The sequence below is a fragment of the Fistularia commersonii genome, chromosome 10 (assembly GCF_037954325.1).
Source record: "Fistularia commersonii isolate RoL2024-O1a breed Wild chromosome 10, RoL_Fcom_v1.0, whole genome shotgun sequence".
Taxonomy (NCBI): Eukaryota; Metazoa; Chordata; class Actinopteri; order Syngnathiformes; family Fistulariidae; genus Fistularia; species Fistularia commersonii.
This window is the reverse complement of record NC_141293.1, coordinates 13,895,862-13,918,755: the sequence shown is the minus strand read 5'-3', so window position 1 is coordinate 13,918,755 and position 22,894 is coordinate 13,895,862. Positions and strand designations below refer to the sequence as shown.

Genomic DNA, 22,894 nt, shown 5'->3' with positions numbered 1-22,894 from the left:
TATCTATCTATCTGTTTGTAGGACTGGGTTCATGAGTTCTGTTCCAGAGGGTCTTCAGGGACAAGACCACCCCTCTGTCTACTTGACAGGAAATGGAAATGCAAACAATGAATTACTTCAAAATTGTTTGTTTTTTTTATTTATTTGTATGTTAATGTATATATTTTTAATTGCCTGTATGTTTGGTTTTACGTCTTGTCAGTTTTTTTGTCTGTCTGTTTTTTGTTTATTTGTCTGATTTTTTTCATGTTTTTTTATTCATATTTATTTATCTGTTTAGTTATTTTTTTGTCTGTATGTTGATTTGTTTGTTTAGTAATTTATCTATTCGGCTGTTTATATATATTTTTTGTATGTTTAGTTTTTTGTTTATTCATTTGTTTATTTATTTATTCATATATCCACCTATTTATATGTTTGTTTATTTATTCAGATAATTGTTTGTCGTTTATTTATCAATTTGTTTATTTTCTATTTATCTGTCATATGTTTATTGAGTTATGTTTTTCTCTATTTTTTTGTATTTCTTTGTTTAGCTCCCAGGCATGCAGGGGGAGCCGAGTGAAACGTGGAAGCCAGTCATTTCCTGTTTCACCACCTTATTTTGTTTTTTTTATTTTCCTTCCTGAAAAATACAGGGCGCAGGGTTAGTGTGGCCTGACGTGAGCGCTCGCACGTTAAATGGCGTGCGTGTGTGTCATACCCCCTCCTCCCTGGTTATTGTTCTCACCGTGCAGGTTTTTCGACGTGACCGCGGAGTCTGGAGGAAGAGAGCCGGGGCTCTGCTGGTCGCAGGGCGTGCATTGGGGGGGATTGGACTTGCAGGGATCAGTGTGGTCCGGAGACGACCACCGCTTGTGCAGAGGTGGTCCGGGCTTCAGGCTTCAGGCAGGGGATCATGAGGTCCACCAGGAACACAGAGGATCTCTCTGGATGGAGACCGAACAGGCGCCGTGGCAACGATGTGAACCTGACTTTTAATTTTTAATTGCCGCTTTTGCTTGGAGGTAAGTGGCACCTGAACGCAAAGGAGAACCTGCTGATAGAACCTTAACAACATGCACAGAACCATGAGGCTCTCTGTAGGAGGACAAGGGGGAAATTACCCCCTCATGAGGCTCACCTGTGTGTGTGTTTGTATGTGTGTGTATGTGGTGTGGGTGTGTGGGTGTGTGGGTGTGGGTGTGTGGAACTTTCTCAACCCCTAAGCGCAATGTCCACAGATGCTACTAGGGGCGCTCAAGGCCTCTGACTAGAAGGTGAAAGGCCGACACTGTGGACAAGGACTAGATGGAGAGGAAGAAGAAAATAAGAGGAATCCCCTCCCACTCCAGTGATTGACAGGCGACAGGTGAGTCTCACACCTGCAGTTTTTCTATTATACCTTTGTTCTCCAATGGTGCTTCTCTGTGTGTTTTTTGTGTTTTAGCCAGAGCTGTGTGTGTGCTTGTGCGTGTGTGTGTGCACGCCCATTGCTTTGCCGCGTCGTGTGTTGGCTTCATTGGGCGAAAAGAAAACATACCAGCCACTTCCTGGCGCACTTTACACAGGTGGTTTGTATGTGTGTGTGTGTGTACATATTTGTTATTCCAGGCTGACTTTGAATGTGGGTTAAACATTAAAAAGTTGGAATTTTATTAGTTCATTTTAACACGAGTTTAGATCGGTGTCACGGCCTTTGCTCCTCCGGCCACCAGGGGGCGCTGTCGGCGCCGCTCTCGACACGCAAGGGCACTTTGAAAACGTGATTGGCTCTCAATTCGGAAGCGAGAGGAACCCTCTCACGGTCCGAAACCATACAGGAGGTCCAGTGGAGACACTAGATCGTCCGCACCTGTGAGGGTGACTTCTTTGTCTATATTTGACGTGTGAAATATGTGAATTTTTTACGCCATATAAGGCGTGTGAATAAGAAGGATAATGAATGACATTTGTTCTATCACTCTTATCTCATGCCCAGGAATGACCTGCCTGGTGTGGGAAAAGGGTTTCACTTCTTTAATGAGTAAAAAAAAAGAACAAAAAATGAGAAGATGGACATATGACTGGTTCCTGGGACACTGGCAGACTGTGTATGCGTGCATGTGTGTATGTGTGTGTGTGTTCCACTGATAACCACGAAGAGGAACGGGGGGATTAATACTCAGCGTCTCTTTGAGCTGATTTGTTCGTAATTTCAGTGGTGAGAATGAGAGTTGCGTGGTGGCAAGCCGGTCTGGCGAGATAGACGGCGCCGTTGGCGGCAAACACAGTGCAGCGTTGTTTGTTGGAAATGATTGACAGGTGGAGACGCATGCTTTCAGGCGAAAAGAGTTTTTCCCAAGCGCGGTGACAGGCGTATCGCAACTTGTCGTTCAAATAAACCGTTTTATCCAAAGGAAGTAAAACTCAGCGGGACTGTTTTCATGTATTAATATTGGGAGACTTAAGTTTCCATTTTTGTCGTTCTTTAAACAAAAATAGGTTTGTGGCATGTTGCAGCGACTCAAAAAAACAACTGAGTCAGTTATGGTCGTCGCTCCGCCTGACCCGACCTCCTCCTCCGCTTCTTCCACCTCCTCCTCCTCCTCTTCCAATCCCTCTGCCCAACTCAGATGCTTTCCTTTGCTTATCTGATCTGTTCGGTTTCTTCTTCCCACTTCTGTTTCTTGGAGTTTCGGGGGCAGAGGCTGGCATGTGCGTGCGTGTGTGTGTGTGTGTGCGTGTGTGTGTGTGTGTGTGTGTGTGTGTGTGTGTGTGTGTGTGTGTGTGACTGAGCCCAGAGGTGTCGGTCTTCCGACAGCTGATCCCAGACCTGACTGAATGCCGCCTTCAGGGTGTCTGGGTGAATCATCTGTTCGTCATTCTGGGACTTTCCTTTTTTTTTTTTTTTCCTTCCAAACCTGAACAGAAATGTGGCGGCGAAGGTGACGACTTTCGTCCTCAACGGGACGTGGAAAATACCCATTTCCTAATTCAATTTTCAGCCAGACTGCTTGCAGTTTTGCTTGCTTTTTACTGGATTAGACTCATTTCTGGGTTCCTCCAGTGTAGCTTGTTTGTACTGAAGATCAATACAAATGTTATTGTAAACCAGTTTTGGTCGGACGTTCAGGCAGAACTCCCATCTGGACATTCCCTGGCTAATATTCGTGCCTGCTTGCAGGCGCCGCCAGCTGAAATCATGGGAAAGCATCAGGATCCAGGCCAGCTTCCCCAGAGGGTGAGGCCGGGGCAGACGTGGCTGGTGGGGAAAGCTTGGTTTCCATGGCGACGACCTGACATCAGTTCCCGGACAGAAAAAGGGCAAACGGTCGAGAACCCCGGTGAGCTAGCGACTCTTTAGCCAAGATAGGAAATGACTTTTTGAATTACACACCAGTTGAATCCGGTTTCCCGGACTCCTTGGATTCGCCCAATTTTTGCTAGCGTAGAACAATTGCTTCCTAACTGCTTCCAAATAAACACAAAGGCCTCTTTTCTTTCTACTTGTATTTTATTAATTTTCACTGCACATGTTCAGGGAAACACATGTCGATAAGGATTTATTACATGAATATCTATTGCACTATAGATATCTGTTATTTAAAAATACATATGGTAGGATGGCATCGGTTCGGCGTGGCGCCAGGATAAAGTCTGCGTTTCCGAGGTAAGAGCTCGGCACGTTTAAAATTAGGTAAATATTGAGATACAGAACCGTGGGCACACGTCATGTATGGCACTCCACACTCTTGAAAAACCCTAGAGCAAACAGAATAGCGCACCCCCGCCGTGCATCAATGGCGGCTTCCTGAAGGCGACATCGCCAGCTCGCTTCGGAGAGAGCGAGATTAGCTTCTGCAAAGGGTCGCGCCGACGGCGGTGGCGCTAAAAGGGTTCCAATATGGCGTCAACACACTGACTTGGGACGGGCCTCATATTTAAAGCGACGCCTTGGTAAGTCGAGCTGGATGACTGGAGGGGGGGCTAAAAATATGGAAGGTCCTGAAAGGTTCAGACCGTGACCTGCAGGCTTTTAGCGTCACACAACCGTGACTGAGGAGCCATTAACTCTTTCCCCGTCGGGTTCAATGAAGATTTTGACAAAAAAAAAAGTTACCGATGGCTCAACGCTGGCAAAAAAACAGGAGCAATGATTTATCTTAAGTAAACAAGTTCAGTCTCGTCTGGTGTCGTAATCTGATCCTATTTTGGTAAAACAGAATAGGCAAAAAAAGAGGTACTCAAATGGAGCTTTGTGGTACACCACAATACATAGTTGACAGCAAGATATCCATTTTTATATCTAATTATCTAATAAAACAATCCAGTACATTCATTCTTCCTTTCAGAAAGAAAAAGTCAATATAAAAAGAAGAGGTTTGCAAAAGATGCAAACTATATATAGCTGTATTTATGTAATTGTTGATTATAATAAAACAATCTAGTACATTCATATCTCCTGTAGTCAAATAAGTATCGAAATTAAATATTGAGAATATAAGGACTCTGATCAATTCTTGTGGCTCACCACAGTCCAAGCATGCGAATGATATGTAGACATATTTGTATCTAATTATGGATCATGTCATAAAATAATGAGTACTTTCAAATTTCCTTTAAGACGAAATTTATGGACATTGAATATTAAAAAGATGAGGCCTGGCGGTACACTACAGTTGATAGATGCAAATGATATGTAGCCATATTTATATTTAAATCTGTGTTGTATAATAAATTCATCGAGTACATTCAGATCTACTTTGAGGCCGAAAAAAAATTGAATATAAAAAGAAGAGGCCTGAGGACGGAGATATGTGGTAAGCCACCGCTTAAAGTTCCCGGCAAAGAAAAGTTCCTCCTCAAAAGGAAAAAGAGGATTAACGGATTCTGCCGTCACGTCTTCTACGAGCGTGTTTGGGTACAAATCGTCTTGCTTTGGTGCTTGCGCCGGACAGTTCGCGACACGGAGCTAACGGTAGAACCGTAGGTACCAGGGAAAGAGCTAAAAAGCCGATGGCAATAATAGGAGTGGAGAAATTGGGAGAAGTACATCCAGTGACTGCAAGTAGTCCCTTAAATATGAAGTGGCGCAAGGATTCTGCAGTCCGTGCGCGGCCTTTGTCCGAAGCAAAATGCAAAGGGGCGAAAAAAAGTGTTCATCAAAATACAGCATTAACAGTAGTTCTGATTTCCTGTTTCTAAATGTGTAGTTTTACAAGAAGCTGCAAATGTTGTTGTTATTATTATTATTATTGAGTTTGTCACCAGAGAGAAACACCAAACACTTACTTCCCTTATTCACATTTTCAGGTTACCATGTACAGCTAGCTTAAAAAAAAACATTAGCATCCTGAAAGGTATAGCTGTCCTGCCAGGTTGACCTCTGCCCTCCCCGGTGCTCTCAGTGAAATTTACTACCTCGATGAATGAGTGATTATTTGTACAGCAACAAGGTCTCTCTGGGGGGGATAGTAACACATTTACTGCAAAAAATCAAGTACATTTTTGTACTTGTGAGTAAAAACATCCGATTAGACTTCATGTAGTTTCGCACAACTCCTTTAGCATCTCGCTAAAGCAAAAGATATTTGTTAGATAACTGAGTACTAGCCAAATACAATATTCTGTATGTACTTCTACTAGTGGTATCTGCGGTAACTGTACTTGTTAGTAATTAAGTTTAATGAGATGTTTAGATTTTAAATTGAAGGAAAATCCATAAAAACAGTGGTGGCGGCCGAAAGATGGCGTGCATCACAGTTTCAAGAGTCAAACAGTTGCGGCTGTACCTGAACGCGCTCCCCGCCGAAACTCCCAACCAAGACCTGACTCCGCCTGGGAGGCGACGCAAAGGGGGTTGGCGAGGTTTCACTGTGGCGGATCTTGGCGCGTCTGTTTCGGTACACGAGCACAAGGCCGGGTCGGAATTAGCCGAACGAAAAAAGGGGTCGCGAATCTCTGCGGAGGGAATGGCTCAACACAGCTTTTTCTTTTTTTTTTTTTTTTTTTTTTTGGCACGGTATATTTCGCTCGCATCACAGCGAGGCAGGCTGATCCTCGGCAGCAGCGTTTCCGGAGCACGAACCGATAGCAAACCATAACCCCAACCCTCTCCTGATGTCGTCTAGCAGGAAAGGCAGCGTGGCGCAATGCCCGCCTTTGACTAATTAGATATTAATGACATTGCTGCTCGCTATCACTCCATTTATGTAACATTTGGGAGCGATGATTCTCAAAGCTCAGGAGAACGTGCTAATCCACAGCATAATTAGTCGGCAGACCCGTCTCATTAGCATTCAGACGAGCTGTCTGACTCTTCAGTCGCTACAGCCATGCTGACATTTCCTTAACACCATGGATATTACCACAGGTTACCTCATGGGGGGGGGGGGTTAAAGGCTATGAGTGCTTTTCGAGTGTAACATTGGATCCAAAATGCTAATGTTCTGCTCCGGTTGCTGCTGCCTGTCAGAATCTGGCAAGCCTTTTTTGTTTTCACAGCATAGAGATATCATTTTTTTTTTCTTTTGCACTGATGTACCTAGGGAAAGAGGCAAGGCAGGTCAAAGATCACGTTTCTAACTATGGCATGAAAGGAACAATAGGAAGTAAAAATAAACCATCAAGACAAACTGTCACAGACGGAGGCAGCGATGGTAGAAATCAGCCGAGCGAGAAAATACAGAACATATTCACAGATCCAAGTACAAGCTATTTTTTTTTTTTTCACCTGGAGAAACCAGGGAACATAAAATCCCGCTCCCCGTATGAAGATGCGTTCGATATCTGTGAGGAAAAGCTTAACACCTTGTCCGCGTCTTTGTCGGGTCGGGAAAGAAAAAAACAGGAACGGGAGCGCGGCATGCTAGCACCATGTCTCCGGAGTTAGTTTGTGTGAGGATGTGCGGAAATTTAATGACGCTATGATTTTAATGACTGGTGTTTTGCAGTTGAATTGATGCATTAGCGTGATGTGAAACCTTCCCCTGATTCTTATATCTAGCGCAAAACAGTGGAACCCCTCTCCCAAAACTTAAAATATGACATAGCATGCTAGCAACCTCTACAGAATTAGCTCCTCACAGGCTGCCCTCAACTCCCCCCTCGTCCCAGATCTATATCTCTTCCCCTTCAACCCCCCACCCCCACCCCCCTTCTGGATGAAGTGTCTTAAAACATGCACCCCCCCCCCCCCCCCCCCCCCCATGGCGTCACTCTGGGCTCATTGCTTGTTCCTTTCCTTCTAAAAACCGTCTCTACCCCGTCCATACCTCACATCTCTACGCCATCTTGTTACGTCGCTTTGCAGATAACTTCCCTATCCACATCCCAGAATCCAGCGCTAGCTCCCTTGGTGGTACGCCAACAAATAGGGCTTCCAGCTTATCTGGAACTTGCTAATTCTTTCCACCAGGTGCGTCGCCATCATCCAGAGGCTCTCCTCGTCGCCTTGACAACATGACCTCTGAACTCTAGAGCCTCCCTTGGCTCCCCCTCCAAAAAAACAACACATCTGGGGGGAAAAAACAACAAATTCTCTCCTGCAAGACCACACCACTTCCCGCAATGTAACGACCCGCTGAGGCCGGCCTTCGCTCTCCGCCAATCAAGATCGAGGGTCGGACCCGGGGGGCGTCTCCGGAGTCGCCTATTGGCCAGAATGAAGTCTCGTGAAACCATCCCAATGTCTGTGGGCGATTGGATGATTCCACGCGGCCGGATATTAACCAATTTCCCCAAAACTGCTTTATTTGTTTGTATTTTATTTTGCGCCCTTCCAGTTTGGCGGGGTCGTTGGCGTCAGCGGCGGCAAGGCGACGGGTGGCGTGCGGAATGTAAAGCGACACAAAGTTGTGAACAAGGTGTACTGAAAATGCCGGAGGCCGTCTGAGGAAAAGATGCAAGGAACTGCTTCGTCGGAGGAGGCGACGCCGGGACACAGTGATGTTCCTGAAAGAGCTTCCGCCCACTTCCTGTTTGAATAACCACCCACTTCCTGTTTGAATAGCCGTCCCCTCCCCTTCCGCAGTTCCGCTCGCGGACGGCGAAACGTTGTGCTTTCGGAGTTGTTTCTACTTATTGTTTTGTCGATTTCCGACGTCCCGGAAGAATTAAGGCTTTTAGAGATCCCGAAACCGGACGTAGCTTTCAAAACCCACGGACGGACAAGATGGCGGATGCAGTGATGTCAGAGGTTTATATGTTCACAAATTAGCACAATCCAGTCAGTTATTTTGAAAAGAAGTAAAGAAAGGGTAAAAAGGAGCCGGCGCGGCGTCAGAGGTTTTTCTTTTCTTTCTGTCGGATATGTTTGGAGTTAGCAAGGGGAGGCTCGCGGAGCGCTCACGTTTCGGTCGGGCGAAGCCGTGAGTAAAAATCCTGCGCTTTTATTTTGAAAAACGCTCTCAAAAAAAAAGGGGGGGGCAAAATCCGACCGCCGATGCGCTCCACGAACCTCACCTCCTAACGCCGCCTCTCCGCCCGGGCAGGACGAGGGGGTTAGTGTTAGCGTTAGCCGCAGTTAGTGTAGCCACAGCGTGGCCAGCGCGAGCAACAGCGACGGCCCCAGCGCGGACGCCAGGGAGGCGGCGAGCAGCCCGCCGTCGTTCACCAGCCGGAAGGAGATGACCTCCACCTTGAAGCCGTCCTCGGTGGCCATGCAGCGGAAAACGCCCTCGTCCAGCGGCGTGGCCACGGCCGGACCCAGCACGCAGAAGTCTCCGGAGAACAGGCAGGGGTAGTTCTTCACGCAGTCGTCCTTCTCCCAGCGGTAGATGGCATGGAAGGAGCGCACGGGGCACGGCAGGAAGACCGAGGTGTTCTTGGGCACCACCAGCTGGCGGGGGGAGGTGCGGCGCAGCTTCAACGCTGTGCGGGATTAGGGCGAGCGGGAGGAGAACACGGTGAACCTTCAAACCGGCGGGAAGGGAGAACACCGCCGACGCAGATTTAAGACGGAAAACGGCAGGGTGAGGTCAAGGAACCTAGCACGCCACTTCCTGTACGCTAGTCCACATGGGGGATTAACTCCTTGAATGCAAGATTAATGGTTGGAATGGTGGGATTGATACTCTGTGGGATTAATACCTGGGTCGCAAGATTAATGTCTTGAATGTGAGTTTAATACCTGGAAGGTGAGCTCAATCCCTGACATTTGGGATTGATTCCTTGAATGTGCGATTAACTCCTGGAGAGTGATATGGATGTGTGGAATGTAAGATTACTGGAATGTGTGATTGATTCATAGGATGAGAGATTAATTCATTGACTATGGGAGCAATGTCTGGATATTGAGATTAAATTCTGGAATCTTTGATTAATTCCTTGAATGTTGATTAACTCCAAACATGTATTGTATGTTATATATTATATGTGTTGGATTAACACCTGGGATGTGGAAATACTTTCCTGGAATTTGGGTTAAATGCCTCGAATGTGGGATCAGTTCCAAACATGTTGGATCAACTCCAGGAATGTAAGATTAATATCTGAAGTTTGTGATTAACACATGGAATGAGAGATTAATTCCAGGATTGTGTGATTAACTCCTGGAATATGTGATTAACTCCCGGCTTCACGCGGCACTGATCGGGTTTCAAACGCTGGCTGAGTGGCAACGTCTCCAAGAGATGGACCGCCCCCACAGACCGAGCCCCTTCAGGAATATGACAAACATCTTCTGGGCTGGTCGCCGTGGAAACGGGTGTAATTAAGATGCGGAACAGGCGGGGGTGACTCACCGGCGGCCTCCCCGCAGACAGAGGAATTGGAGTGGTCCAGGTTCTGGATCAGGGTCCTGATCCGGAGGGAGAAAAAGACAGTTTAAGGGATGAGGAGGAGAAGAAGAAGGAGGAGGAGAAGGAGCGCCGCCGTACCCCGACGTGACGTTGTATCCCGGCGGGATGGCGATGCAGCGCCTCCTGGCTCGGTCCCAGCCGCAGTACGGGTCCCGGGACAGGATGCACTCCCGGCAGGTGTCGCCATAGCGACCGCAGTCAGCCAGCGGCAGCCGCTGCACCTCCATCGCCGTGCCAACGTAGAGGTGTCCCTGCAGGAGGGGGAAGTATAAATATATAATAACACATCTACAACACTTTTTTTCCTGTTGCACCTCCAGGCGGCACCAGACTTTGTACCTTCTGTGAGTCCAGCGCCATGTTGAGAACGGGGCCCTCGTTGTGGAACAGGGAGTACTGAGAGATGATGAAGACCCCCTCGCTGGAGTGAAGGACTTTGAGGACCTTCCCTTGCTCTGTTGGGGTAAACGAAGGTAAACAAACATGGCTGCCATTGTTGTGTGCGGCTTTCTACTTTCTGTCCTCCATGATTGTAGTCCATTTCGGCTTCTCCCTGCTTCGCTCTCCGCCATCTTTGTTTTGATATTCCAATTATTTCCTATCGTCTTCTGACGCTACTTCCTGTGTCCTACCTCCTTTTCCTCCAAGCCCTGCCCCCTCCCCGATCAGCCTCGTCCCCAATCCTCAATTCTCCATGTTCTCCGACCCGCTTTCCCTTCACATTTTCCATTTTCCTCCCGCCTGCATGAAGGACTGTAATCGGGCGCCTCCATACGCGGCGTGTGATTGACAAGTCCCCCGTCAAGCCCCGCCCCCTCGCCCTCTGTGATTGGCTCCAGCCTGCGTGACTATCTACCCCCCTTCTCCCCCCGACGTCCTTCAGCCCGTCACCACACACACACTGTGGTGTGTGTGTGCAGTGGAAGGGGGTGTGGCCTCTGATGGCGGCTGGTCTGTCACGCCGTCAATCAGTGGCGCCCTTGAGTGCGACACTGATGGATGTTGGAGGGTCCAAGGCTGCAGACCTTCACTCCCTCCCTCATCCCCCCCCTAATCTCTTCAACCAAAGCTGAAGGTTGGATTCTCGGCGGACCGCATGTGGCGCTGAGTGGTGAGCAGCGGTGGCGGCGGAAACTGAGCAGGAACTTGGAAATGTCACGAGCTTGACCGCTCGCCACTTTTTTGTCATCATAAACAACCCTAATTAAAATGACTTATGTCACCATGGCAATGGATCCCTAACAAGGCTTGGAGAGGGGGGGCATCTGCCTGGGGACCCGGCTGGTTGTTTCCATGGAGACGCCCTCCCACCCCCCCCAGATGAATAACAACATCCTAACTTGTTGAATGGGATTAACGCACATAGTTGTTACATAGTAATTATTAATAAGGTAAATTTCTCAGAACCCTTTTTTCATCATGGAATGAATCCATTAATTACTCAATTTAAGTTTCAAAATTACTTTACAATTGTTTTTTTTTTTCAACTAATCAGACATGTGTATTACATGTTAATAAGCATCTCATTGGGACGTTATTAGCTATCAAAGATATTTCTGTTTCTTCATTATTCAATAATTCATTCATTCATCCTGCCATTATGGTTGCGGGGGGGCTGGAGCCTATCCAGGCTGTGATTGGGCGAAATGCGGGGCTCAGCCCGGATCCATCAAAGGTACAAATTTGGACTCACGAGAATTCACCCTCTTATTCGTCCACCATAGAAAGAAATACAACATTCACCCTTTCATTCCCCATCATAAAGAAAATAAACCATTCACTCATTCATTTTATGGAACCATACATCCATTCACCCTTGCAACCATTCACCCTGTCACTCATGCGTCACATAGACATACAACCATTCACCCTTTCATTTCAATGCCATCTGGAGCGATGCAGCCGTTCACCCTCTCATTGACACATCATAAGAAAACACAAACCTTCCCTCACTCATTATATGGAGACATTCATCCATTCATTGCATCCCCATGTCACACAGACATACAACCATTCACTCTTTCATTTAAGGATCATGATTCACCCTCTCATGCACACATAATAATGAGATATGAAACTGTTCACTGTTTCATTGATACGTCAATGAGGAAGGAAACACAACCATTCATTCAGTCATAGAGATACATTCATTCACCCTTTCATTTCTCGTTAAACATAATTTAAACGTCACAGAGCCATGCAACTAGTTCATTCCCATAATATATGGATATATCCATCCATTCACCCTTTCATTCCCCGTCACAGAGACACATCTGTTGCAGACCAGAGTTCTGGTTCTATTTTTATCCCGTGCCCTCAGACAACCCAGATCCGGCAACGGTTCTCCAGAGAAGCGAGAACCCTGACGTTCTGCGATGGTTCTTTCCGGTCCAAACCGGCGTTGCGTCTCTGGACCCAGCTGCTCCCCTGGCCCGGGAACGCCGTCTGTCCCAATTTCTATTTTCCGTGGCCGCTGACACAGTTAGCCTGGCCCCGAGGTGTGTGTGTGTGTGTGTGTGTGTGTGTGTGTGTGTGTCGAACCGGTATCTTCATCATCTCCTCCTCCAGCTTTTTATCCTCAAACATTCAAATCACTTTCTCTTAAAAAAAGGCTCAACCCAGAAACGGCAGTTAAGCGGCGAGCTTCCTGCCAAGACGCCGCCGACACTTCCTCCTCTGACTTTAACCAGTGGTTGCCATGGCGATCTCCCTACAATGATCAGCGGGTTGGCCATTTGAATAGATATTGAACATTATCGATTTTTTTCTCTTTTTAATTTGATCTCTTTCTCTCGCTCGCCTTCGGACCGGTTGCCGAGGGCCATGGTGATCTGCCAGAGCACGCCGCTGCTATTAACCATTTCATCCTCCGATCCTTTTCGTCCAATGTGTAATAACGGTGTAATAACTCTGTAATAACACAGAAAAACGAGGGCGGCGTGCTCACCCGTGCCCAGGTACAGGACACTGTAGTGCTCGTCGTTGACGGCGAGCACGATGTCGGCCACGGCGTGTGTGATCTGGTCGTCCGTGGGCAGGTCGAGCGGCGCCACGCCCACCGGCTGGATGACGTCCTCGATTTCCGGATGGTAGCGGATCACGCCCAGGTTCTTGATGTCGTTGTGGCCTCCCGCTGTGGAGTTCCTGCGGACGCACTGCGGCAAGGAGGGGGTTGATGATGTCATCGACCATAATTGCGTCTCTTTTATTCTTTTATCTAACGTTCCTCAAATACGGTGCTCTTCAGCCTCCGAGAAGAACGCTGACTCATCTCGTGGAACTCCATCTCCACCCTCAAAGACCGCCACCTCCCCCCGTTCCTTACCATCCCAGGCCGGTTGCTGTTGAAGGAGCTGCTGTAGCCCTTGAGCTTGGAGGTGGAGAAGGCCTGGTCGATGTCCTCAATGGAGTACGCGCAGATCACCGTTCGGCCCCTGCAGGGATGGAGAAGGTTGGAGAAGATTACGTCACCGGTGGTCACCATCCATGGTATTCCTGGGAGGCACTCGAGTATCTGGAGGAGGTTCTTTTAGGAGGTTCCCTCCACGTTCCCCTGCCTGGGCTCTCTCCATGTTCTCCATCTTCCTACCTCAGACGTTCATTGGAGAAGGTGAATGATGGATGTTTGAATATGACTGAGAGGCGACCCGTCCGGGTTAAACCCCGCCTCTTACCGAAACGATAGCTGTGATTGGCTCCTCCGTCTTCCGTGAACCAGAATGCTAGCGTGCCTCTGGAACTGAGATCGTCATGCATTAGGGGGCGGGGCTTGTTGGCAAAGGGTCATGTGAGGGCGCAGAGGGGGCGGGGCTTGTGGAAGAGGAACCACATTTAATCTTTCAGAGGGGGCGGAGCTTGTCGATGGATTGTTAAGTGTTGAAGAGGGGGCGGGGCTTGTTACAGAAGGTAATGCTAAGCTGCAAGGGTCAGGAGTGTCTGAAACAAATCATTTTTTGAAAATGTAGAGGAGGAGGGGCTTGTGGATCATATTTTTTGGTGCACAGGAGGTGGGCGTGTTTTATTTAAAGTGTAGAAGGGGCAAGACATGTTGAAGACCAATCATATTTTCAGGTGTGGAGGGGGCGGGGCTTGTTGATGAATCATATTTTAAGGTGCAGAGGCGGCAGAGCTTGTCTTGAATCAATTTCTTTTAATGCAAAGGGTGCGTGGCCTAGGGGCTTGTTGTGCAGGTGTGTGTGTGTGTGCGTGTGTGTGTGTGTGTGTGTGTGTGTGTGTGTGTGTACCATGCATTGGAGAAGAGGCCGTACAGCAGCCCGGCCCTTTTGTCTTGCGCCGTGAGGACCACGGCCTGCTTCATGTTGTTGTACTGCTGCTGGCTGTTCCCAGCGCCGCACATGACACGGGCCTTCATGAAGGTGGTCCAGGAGTCGGCCAGCAGAGCCTTGATGCCGCCTTCGTCCACCTGACGAGGACACCAGGATGAACATGGGGCTGGACCTCCACCTGTGAGTGTGTGTGTGTGTGTGTGTGTGTGTGTGTGTGTGTGTGTGTGTGTGTGTGTGTGTGTGTGTGTGTGTGTGTGTGTGTGTGTGTGCGTGGTGTTACTGTGCAGATGCGGCCGATGCGCGCCCGGTACGGCTCCTCGTCCACGCGGGCCGTCTTGTTGATCTCGCTGAAGAAGAAGTAGATCTCCTCCTTGAACTTCTGGGAGGACGGGATGATGGCGGCACCAGCAAACTGTGGGTCTGGAGGAAAAATACTATTAACTAATACTACTAACTAATCATTACAAGGAATGTATACTTATTTACAGTACAGTTACGACAGACTATAATACTCTATGTATTTTTATTTTTGTTTATTTCAAGTCAGTTTTTTTCTATAATTTTCTAAATATATGTATATATATATATATATATATATATATATATATACATATATTAGAAAATAATATTAATACAATTGTGTATCTATTCTCAGTACAATTACTATACATTCTACTATTAAGTTTATTTCTGCAGTTTTTTATCATATAAAAAAATCATACATATGTATATACATATGATTTTTTTTGTGTGTACATATATATATGAAACCACTGAAAAAAAATCAATGTGATGTTTATTATTTTTCATTTTGAATTTTTTCTAAAGTAATATAATAGATTGAAACTATAAACAATATGAAATGCAGTATTTTCCTAGAGCAGGAAAAAACCTTAATATTAAAAATATTGAAAAGTTTTTTTTGTTCCTTTAAAATATGATTCAATTTAAACTAATAAATGTTTGTTTTTTTCTGTCATTTCTTGCAGATTTTAAAGGAATGTCTCCGTTATGTCAGATTTGTGATGGCTCACCCGGCTCCTCTCATTTGAAGCTAATCTCAGCCTTGGCTTCGCCCCCCCCCCCCCCCCCCCCCCCGTGTCCATGACAACCCCCGCGCAGAAGTATCCGCCGCCTCCTACTCACTCAGCAGCCAAATGTTCTCCGTCTTCAGGAGCTTCTGGGTGCCAAAGGTGCGGCGGATGGAGCCGGCGTGACCCGCCACCGAAGACATGGCCGAGTACAGGTTCCCGTCTGAGGAGGAGGAAGAGGAGGAGAAGAACATGGTATGGAGGAGAGAATTACAAGGTGGATGAGGGGAGGGTGGCAGAGGAGATGTGGAAGAGATGTGGAAGAGAAAGGGATGAGGAGGAGGAAGGCAGGAGGGGGATGGAGAGGAGGAAGAGAAAAGGATGAGGAGGAGGAGCAGCGAAGGAGGAGATGATGAGGACAAGGAGGAGAGGAGGATGGAGATGTTTTTTTTTTTTGGTTTCTTTTTGGTTTAAAACAGGTGGAACTTTATTTTGAAAGGGCTGAAGGTTTGAAGGCTGGACTTCCTGCTTCCTGTGTACGTCCCTCCTATGGGATCACATCTGGAGGCCGGGGGGATTGAGAGGGGGCGACCAATCAGCAGCCTCCAAGCCCACTACAGGCTCCGTCTCCATGGTGACAGTGACTCTCCATGTCATGACAGTAATTGGGTTGTTGTTCATCTGCACTCTAATCACGTCATCAGGACACACACACACACACACATGCCCACATATGCTAACACGAACACACACACACACACATACGCACACACACACACACACCTGCAGGCAGGCTGATGGACTTCTGGGACGGGAAGGGTGGGGAAATGTCTGCTGCCGAGGCGATGGGCGCGCCCTGGACCTCCGTCAGCACCGTGTCATTCACCTGCAACACACAACACACCTGAGTGTGTGCCTGTGTTTATGTGTGTGTGTGGGGGATGTGTGTGTGTGTGTGTGTGTGTGTGTGTCCTCCCACCAGCATCCAGCAACGCGGGCTGCCGGCGTTGGTCCCGCAAACGATGAAGGTGTCGTTGACTTTCTGGATCACAGTGAGGAAGTTATCACACTCCAACTGTGGAGGAAAAGAGGAGGAGGAGAAGGAAAGAGGGGAGAGGAAAAGAGAGCAAGAGAGGATGAGAAAATATGGAAAGAACAAGGAGAGACAGAAGAGTGACAGAGAGGGAAAGTGAGTGAGAGACAGAGGGAGGGAGATAAAACGGAGAGAATAGAGGAGAAAGTAGAGTCAGACGTCTGTCTGTCGGCGGGAGGAAAATTGTTTTTTTAATGATGAAAACAAAAGTGACACGTTTGTTTTTCTTCTGTCTGCTCTTCATCCTTCGTTCAGGAGGATGAGGAGGATGAAGAGATGGCGGATGAAAGTGTTTCCGGCAGGGAGATGGAGAATCAAACAAGGGCCGAAGATATCAAAACAAAGGAAGAACGATAAAAGGAGGAGATTGAACCGTCTGCCGTCGCCGTGGCAACGGAGCAGGTGGGACAGTCCAATCTGGCATCACTCAAGGCGCCGCCTGAGGGCTTCTGCTATCTTGGCCTCCTCACGGTTACACGCCACCGCTAGCTGATGTTATTGGACCCTGTTATTGGACTTTTATTGACTTTCATGCATTGCTGCGCTCATGCTAAGCTAACATCGCTGTTTATGAAGTCCAGCTAATGAATGCTAACTAGTTAGCCCTTTGCCAAAGTTTAGTTTTTTCTTCTTCATCTGTATTTTTAAGATCGAAAGGTTCCCCAATGCTGGATTTGATTAAAGCTAGTTAGCATAGCGACATGATTCAAGATATCAAACCTGACATTCCTCAAGACACTGAGGATATCGTTTTAGCCTCTTCGCAATCAATCACAGTCGCTAGCTAACGCTCTAATATTGGACTTTGCACTCTCCTCAGACCAAAATCCATTTAAATAACTGAATAACACACATTTTCCTTAACTCTCATTCATTGCATTTTTGGATATTCATCTGTGTGTGCGTGTGTGCGATTTAGTGCACACTAGGTGCCTTTGTGCATGTAACGGCACAGATATCAACCAGATCATGTTATCGCTCTATGGTTTCCATGGAAACCTGTCACTGTGCTGACTCCCCGCAGCTTCCCAATGAATTGTGGGTAATAGGGTGTCGCCTCAGACGCAGATTAAAATCTAGGATTAAAATCCAACTTTCATGGAAAATCTCCCGGTGTCACCTCGCCGCCGGCCGCTCACACATTCGACGAGACGCCATGTTTATTTTTGGCGGAAGCCTTTGGCTGGTTTTGTGTTGTCTGCATAAATTAGCTCATTGGCGTCTTCGTGTGCGAGTGTGTATGTGTACGTGTGCGTGTGCGTGTGTGTGTGTGTGTGTGTGTGTGTGTGTGCTCTGTTACTGGGGTTAGAAGCAGCCTCTGGGCGGAAGGGTGATGGTGATGATGGAGATGAAGATGAAGATGGAGGAAGGCGCTTGGCGGGGCGATGGCGGCTGTGGGATGGTGTCCGTACCTCGAGAGGCGCCGTCTTGGCCTTGCAGGTGTCGATGGCCGTCTGGTCCGACGGCACCGGGATCTGTGAGGGAGGGGGCGGAGTCAGTGCGTGGCAAGGAAGAGGAGCGACCTTTGTCACAATCGGACGGCGAAGGAAACAAATGGAGAGGCAATGCAGGCGGGCAAGTTTGCTCCCAGGAATGTATTGTTGTATTATAACCACATACACACACACATGCACCCACGCACACACACATGCCTGCACTTTTTGGCTCTTTCATCTGAAACTACTTGCCTGAGATTAAAACCAGAGGAAATATTATTTATTTATTTGTTAACCCATTTATTCCTTTTTTTTTAATTTTAATTATTATTATTGATGATTTAATTAAAGACTGGGAAGGGTTTTTCTTTTTCAAGCATTTGACAATAAAAAGCCTCATGGTTTTAATTTATTTAATTTATATTTCAAAGTTGGGTCGAGAGATTGGCTTTGTCTTTTCTAGCTTCTTACAACAAAAAAAGATAATTTCTTCTTCCGCTGTGTGTGCTTAATTCATTTTCTCCTAACAATGCATTCAGGGTCTTTTTAAATCCACAACTTCCAGCTCTGTTTGATTTATTTATTCACTAATTCATTTATTTATTTCCAGGTTCAGAGCTGAAGACTGAGGCTCCACTTTCGTCTTCCAGAAAATCATAACGGGAACCGAGAAGAAACCGAGTTTTTCTTAGGAGTCAGACGCAAAATCATTAGGTTTTTAAAGGGTTTATTTAGGGTTAGTGAAGATTTTTATAAAGGATTTATTAACCTTTCTCTTCCACTGGCTTTAGGAAACAAAGAAAATGAAAAAAAAAACAAAGAGCACTGTAAATTTCAGAAAATTAGGAATTAAAGCTGTTATTTTTGTGAGAATTTCCTTCGCTTGTCAACACCGACGTCCGTGTAATAACCGCATAATAACCGTGCATTTTCCCCAGGCGTCCGTTTAAGTCGAGGACATTGAATTGTTTAATCTCCGTTCCAGCTGCCGCTCTTTGGCGTCATCGTACCTTAATCTCCGAGAAGTAATCCCGTCGTGATTTTCATTTTAGGTGGGGGAGCAGTAATAGATCTAAAAAAACACCTACATATTCAGGGTCAAATCCCGAAAATCAAAATTATCACAAAGAAGACCAGGAGGGAAGGGGCCGGGGAGGAAGTTAGCTCGGTGGTTAGCTCGCCGTAAGCCAGCCAGAGCTACTTCCTGTCGGCGGAGTCACCTGCAGGTCGTGGACACCCCTGTTGGCGAAGGTCAGCGCGTAGAGCGTGGCCTGGCCGCCCACGTACAGCATGTCGCTGCCCTCCGGGTGGAACATGCTGATGTAGTTCTCTGGCCGGCTGAAGTGGAAACGCGAAGGTTCTGGGAGGAGCACAGGTCACAGAAGGCATCAGCTTTTATTTTGGAAAAAACAGGATGGGTGCGGTGTTGAATTATATGGTATGTGAGTGTGAATCTGGGAATTTTCTTTTTTTCAAAATAATACGTCACTTCCTTTGTTTGCTTTCTGTCCAGCTTTTCTCACCTTCCTGTTACTGATCTTTATATTGAAAAATACCTTATTCCAGAGTTTCCTGTGTTTCTAGAGCATCTCTTCCAAAAAAAAAAAAAAAAATCCAGACCATAATACTATGGAACAGAGGGAAGTGCTGTCGTCCTGGGCGACGGTGAGCTGAGGATGTCTGGACTTTCTAATTCCTGGAACATGAAGGAGGTGAGTGCCTCAGCCGCCACCACACCGCGTTCATGCCGGGAAAAGGAGGCGTCATGGGTAACCATGACAACAACAGAAACCATGGAGACAGGCAAACCGCATGGGCGACAGGCATTGTGGACAAACTGTGTCACTGCAGGTTCTTTCCCTCCAACAAGCCACTTGGGGCTTTTATTCTGAAAGCTCCCCCCTGCTGGAGGGATTGGTTCAGTCCGGAAGGGTTTTTCCATCATACCCTAGTGAACCCCCGTCTATGTAGAATGCATCAGTCTGTCGGAATAATTGGGTACAAAAAGATTTAAAATTTCGGAACATGATTCGGCTTTGGAAAAAAACAGCTAAGGCCCGATGGCTCGTTCCACCGCCTGCCGCCCATCGACCAATCAGGGAGTGGATTTGAAGGTCAGGTGACCCACACACCTGTTGGAGGGGACCACTCAAGGACCCTGGGGGGGGGGGTCAAACCTCTCACGGGTTCAACCTCCTGCAGAACATCAGCATACTTGTACTGCATGGCTGTCTTTGTGCAAGTACCTTAGAATTAAAGTTTTATTGAGATCCACTTTGAGATCTGGTTCTCCATGTTCCCCTCCCCTGGTTCTCCTCAGGTTCTCCTCCAACAGACCCCCGAAAACACTCAGAGGGTTCATTCAAACCCCACCATAGGGGTGGATGATTGACAGCTGAGCCCTCAGGGTCTAGCTCCGCCCCCTGCCCCAGCGTCCGCTGTGATTGGCTCAGAGATGACAAAGCCAACGACAGCTAGCAAACACTGTAACCTGGTTTGCTTGCCGTTATAAACAGTGTCACCTGGACGGGGGGTTGGATTAATTCATAATGAGATTATTATAGATTTTCACCATTTTTAAGAACGGGTACATTATGAGTAGATTGTACCGACCCACTGCAATCCTGCATCGCCGTGGTGATGGCGGAGGATGGGGGAGGGGCGTGGGCGGTGTTCCCTCCCTGTCAATCATCTTAAGCAGCAGAAGACACACCTAGGGAGGATCTGAAGCTCGTCTGGCAGAACACTGGATGTTCTCTGGCGGTGTGTGTGTCTGTGTGTGCATGTGTGTATGTATGTATGTGTGTGTGTGTGTGTGTGTGTGTGTGTGTGTTCACACAGAATCTGTGTCCTTTCAGGAATAGCTTCACATTTTTGGAAAGGATTTTCACAATAAAAGCCTCTGGCCTGGAGGGTTTTTGAGCTTGTGTGTGTGTGTTTGTGTTTGTGTTTGTGGTTGTGGGCGCACGCATGTGTGTATATTAGTGTGTGTGTGAACCTGAACGAGATCCTCTGTTGAAGTGTGTAAATGAAATCATATAATTTATACAAGCATAGTGATCTTGTGTGAAATCGATAGACTGGCGCGGAGGGGGCGGAGCCAATCATGCTGGGAGGCGGGGCCTAATCCAGCCGGGGTCAGGTGACCGGGGCATCGTGCATTGGGCCGTTATTGATTTTGAAAATAAATTAGCCATTTGGGATTTAATAAATCTTACTTGAGGGAAGATTACATAATAAAAGCTTCAAATAAAAATAAGTGCATAATAAAAAAAAAAACTTTGATGTTAAATTTCAACTGTTTTTAAACCTAATGATAATCAATCACCCCAATGTTCATTTTATAATCCCTGGCCTCAGGGATTATCGGCTGGGAAACATTACCGATCGATACATTCGGTTGGTTTGTCTCTCGCAGACGTTTTCCAATTGGTAAATCGATCGACCAATATGGTGTTTTCGATACCATCGGCTGATGGCCGAAAAAAATAGTTCCCTTTGGCAACAAGTGGGAGCTTCTTCCTGCCTCTGTGCGCTGCCTGCTCCTCCACCAGGGATCCAGACTGGAGGGGGAACATTTGCACCGAGGCTGCGGAGGAGAACGGCCTGGACACCAGCGTGGGGGGCAGTGGAGAAGAGGGGGGGTCACTCCTCTGCCTGATTGATTTCCTGCCACGCTGTGTGTGTGTGTGTGTGTGTGTGTGTGTGTCTCCTCCAATTGCATAACAAGGAGATACATTGATATGACTTGCACATCTCATTTGCGTATAGGCTGCTGGTGGGGAGGGTTGCTCGTAAAGATACGACACACACACACGCGCACACACACACACTGAATCGACTGCGTGAGGCGGGCGAGGACGTGACCGGAATAGAACCGGAATTTTCCGACCCTCCATCTTCCTTTATTCGCATTTTTGGCGTGTGTGTATGCATGCGTGCATGTGTGTTTGTGTGAGTGTGTGTCTGTGTGTGTGTGTGTGTGTGTATGTGTGTTAGGGAGAGCTTGAGAGAGAGAGAGAGAGAGAGAGAGACAGAGAGAGAAACACACACACATTTCCGGTAGCTGCTGCCGCTGCAGCGTCAAAGCAGCTGCCGCGTCCCGCATTGCAGCGCCGCAAGGACGCGGGAGCACTTAGCGGCGACCCCCCACCCCCCACCCCCAACACACACACACACGCATACCGATAAAGACATAGTGTGTATGTGTGTGTGTGTGTGTGTGTGTGTGTGTGTGTGTGTGTGTGTGTGTGTGTGTGTGTGTGTGTGTGTGTGTGAAGGCTCCCGGGACGGGAAATATGGCCCCCAAGGGATGAGTATGTGTGTGCATGTGCGTATGTGTGTGACTGTGTGTGTGTTTGACTGTGTGTGTGTGTCCTCGTCTCTTATCACGCACGGAGCCAATCGATGCGTGTTGAACGCGCACGAGCCGGCGTCGCTCAGGTGATGTGTGTGTGTTTGGATGGGGGGGGTGAATACGCGTCATTTACTACACCGGCAGCCACCGGGGGGGCGGGGACAGAGAGGGGGGGGGTATTAACCGATTGATCCGCTTGCCCCCCCCCTCCTCCCCGTCCAATATGTCTCTATTTGTCCCTCTCCTCCTCCACCTCCTCCTCCCCCACCGACCGGCCACAGCGGAATATTATTCCAAAAAAATCCGAGTTTAGATATGAAGGTGAAAATGGAAATTAATTTAAAAAAAAGATGGCAGGGAACCGGACCGGATACGTACCACGCACGACGAATTTGAGCCGGGGTGACTTTCCGGTGATCGCGGTTGCCAGGAGCGACAGGAGGAGGAGGGAGTGCGTCGTCTTCGCTGCCTCCTTCATCATCATCATCATCATCAGCATCATCTGGAGATGACCGAGCAGCACCGGGATGGAGACAAATAAATCCTTCTTGTCTTTTTCCTTTTCCTCCTTCTTCTCCTTCTTCTGCTTCTTCTTCTGCTGCCTCGCCACCGGCTGCGCGTCCCGGTCTGCTCCTCCGACGACACGTCGGTGGGTGTTTTTTTTTTTTTTTCCTTTTTTTTTTTCCCAGGCTCCACCTCGGAGGGGTGGGCGGGGGGTCGTGGCGCCCCCGCACACCCGGTCCGACGGCCGGCGACCTGTTGCAGGCGGGAAGGGTTTAATTCTTTGACCGGATGTGTGAGAGGGTACCGACCGGAATTGCAAATTATGGATATAATTATTAATAATTATTAATATTTTTTTTATTCATCTTGAATTGAAAAAATGACAATTACAGACGTACCATTTTAAAAAGTCATACATCCTATACA

The 22,894-nt window shown here is 47.5% G+C and overlaps 1 protein-coding gene and 2 long non-coding RNA genes across 3 annotated transcripts; 2 read left to right on the top strand and 1 right to left on the bottom strand.

The window, feature by feature from the left end:
- Window positions 1-158: 158 nt before the first annotated feature.
- LOC147230457 (uncharacterized) lies at window positions 159-7,460 on the top strand. Its single transcript, XR_015106704.1, has 3 exons — window positions 159-1,007; window positions 1,210-1,351; window positions 3,146-7,460. It is a non-coding gene; the product is annotated as an uncharacterized LOC147230457 (long non-coding RNA).
- On the bottom strand, window positions 3,457-22,598 carry LOC147230455 (semaphorin-7A). The gene is made up of 14 exons (XM_086153861.1): window positions 22,343-22,598; window positions 18,828-18,967; window positions 17,584-17,646; window positions 16,058-16,153; window positions 15,862-15,964; window positions 15,194-15,301; window positions 14,328-14,467; window positions 14,006-14,184; window positions 13,087-13,195; window positions 12,709-12,916; window positions 10,101-10,216; window positions 9,840-10,012; window positions 9,705-9,760; window positions 3,457-8,832 (listed from the first exon to the last, which is right to left on the bottom strand). The coding sequence occupies exons 1-14, from the start codon at window positions 22,464-22,466 to the stop codon at window positions 8,486-8,488; spliced, it is 1,962 nt and encodes a 653-aa protein (XP_086009987.1). The 5' UTR covers window positions 22,467-22,598; the 3' UTR covers window positions 3,457-8,485.
- Window positions 14,123-18,834, top strand: LOC147230456 (uncharacterized). The gene is made up of 3 exons (XR_015106703.1): window positions 14,123-14,227; window positions 15,222-15,333; window positions 16,427-18,834. It is a non-coding gene; the product is annotated as an uncharacterized LOC147230456 (long non-coding RNA).
- Window positions 22,599-22,894: the final 296 nt, after the last annotated feature.

What these genes read in the sequence shown, in the direction of transcription:
- LOC147230455 (XM_086153861.1), bottom strand. Translation starts at nt 22,466, where the DNA reads ATGATGCTGATGATGATGATGATGATGAAGGAGGCAGCGAAGACGACG. An exon ending in TGTCCTGTACCTGGGCACGG is followed by an intron (nt 10,217 to 12,708) that starts GTGAGCACGCCG and finishes TTACCCCAACAG; the next exon opens with AGCAAGGGAAGGTCCTCAAA. An exon ending in GGATACAACGTCACGTCGGG is followed by an intron (nt 9,761 to 9,839) that starts GTACGGCGGCGC and finishes CCTCCGGATCAG; the next exon opens with GACCCTGATCCAGAACCTGG.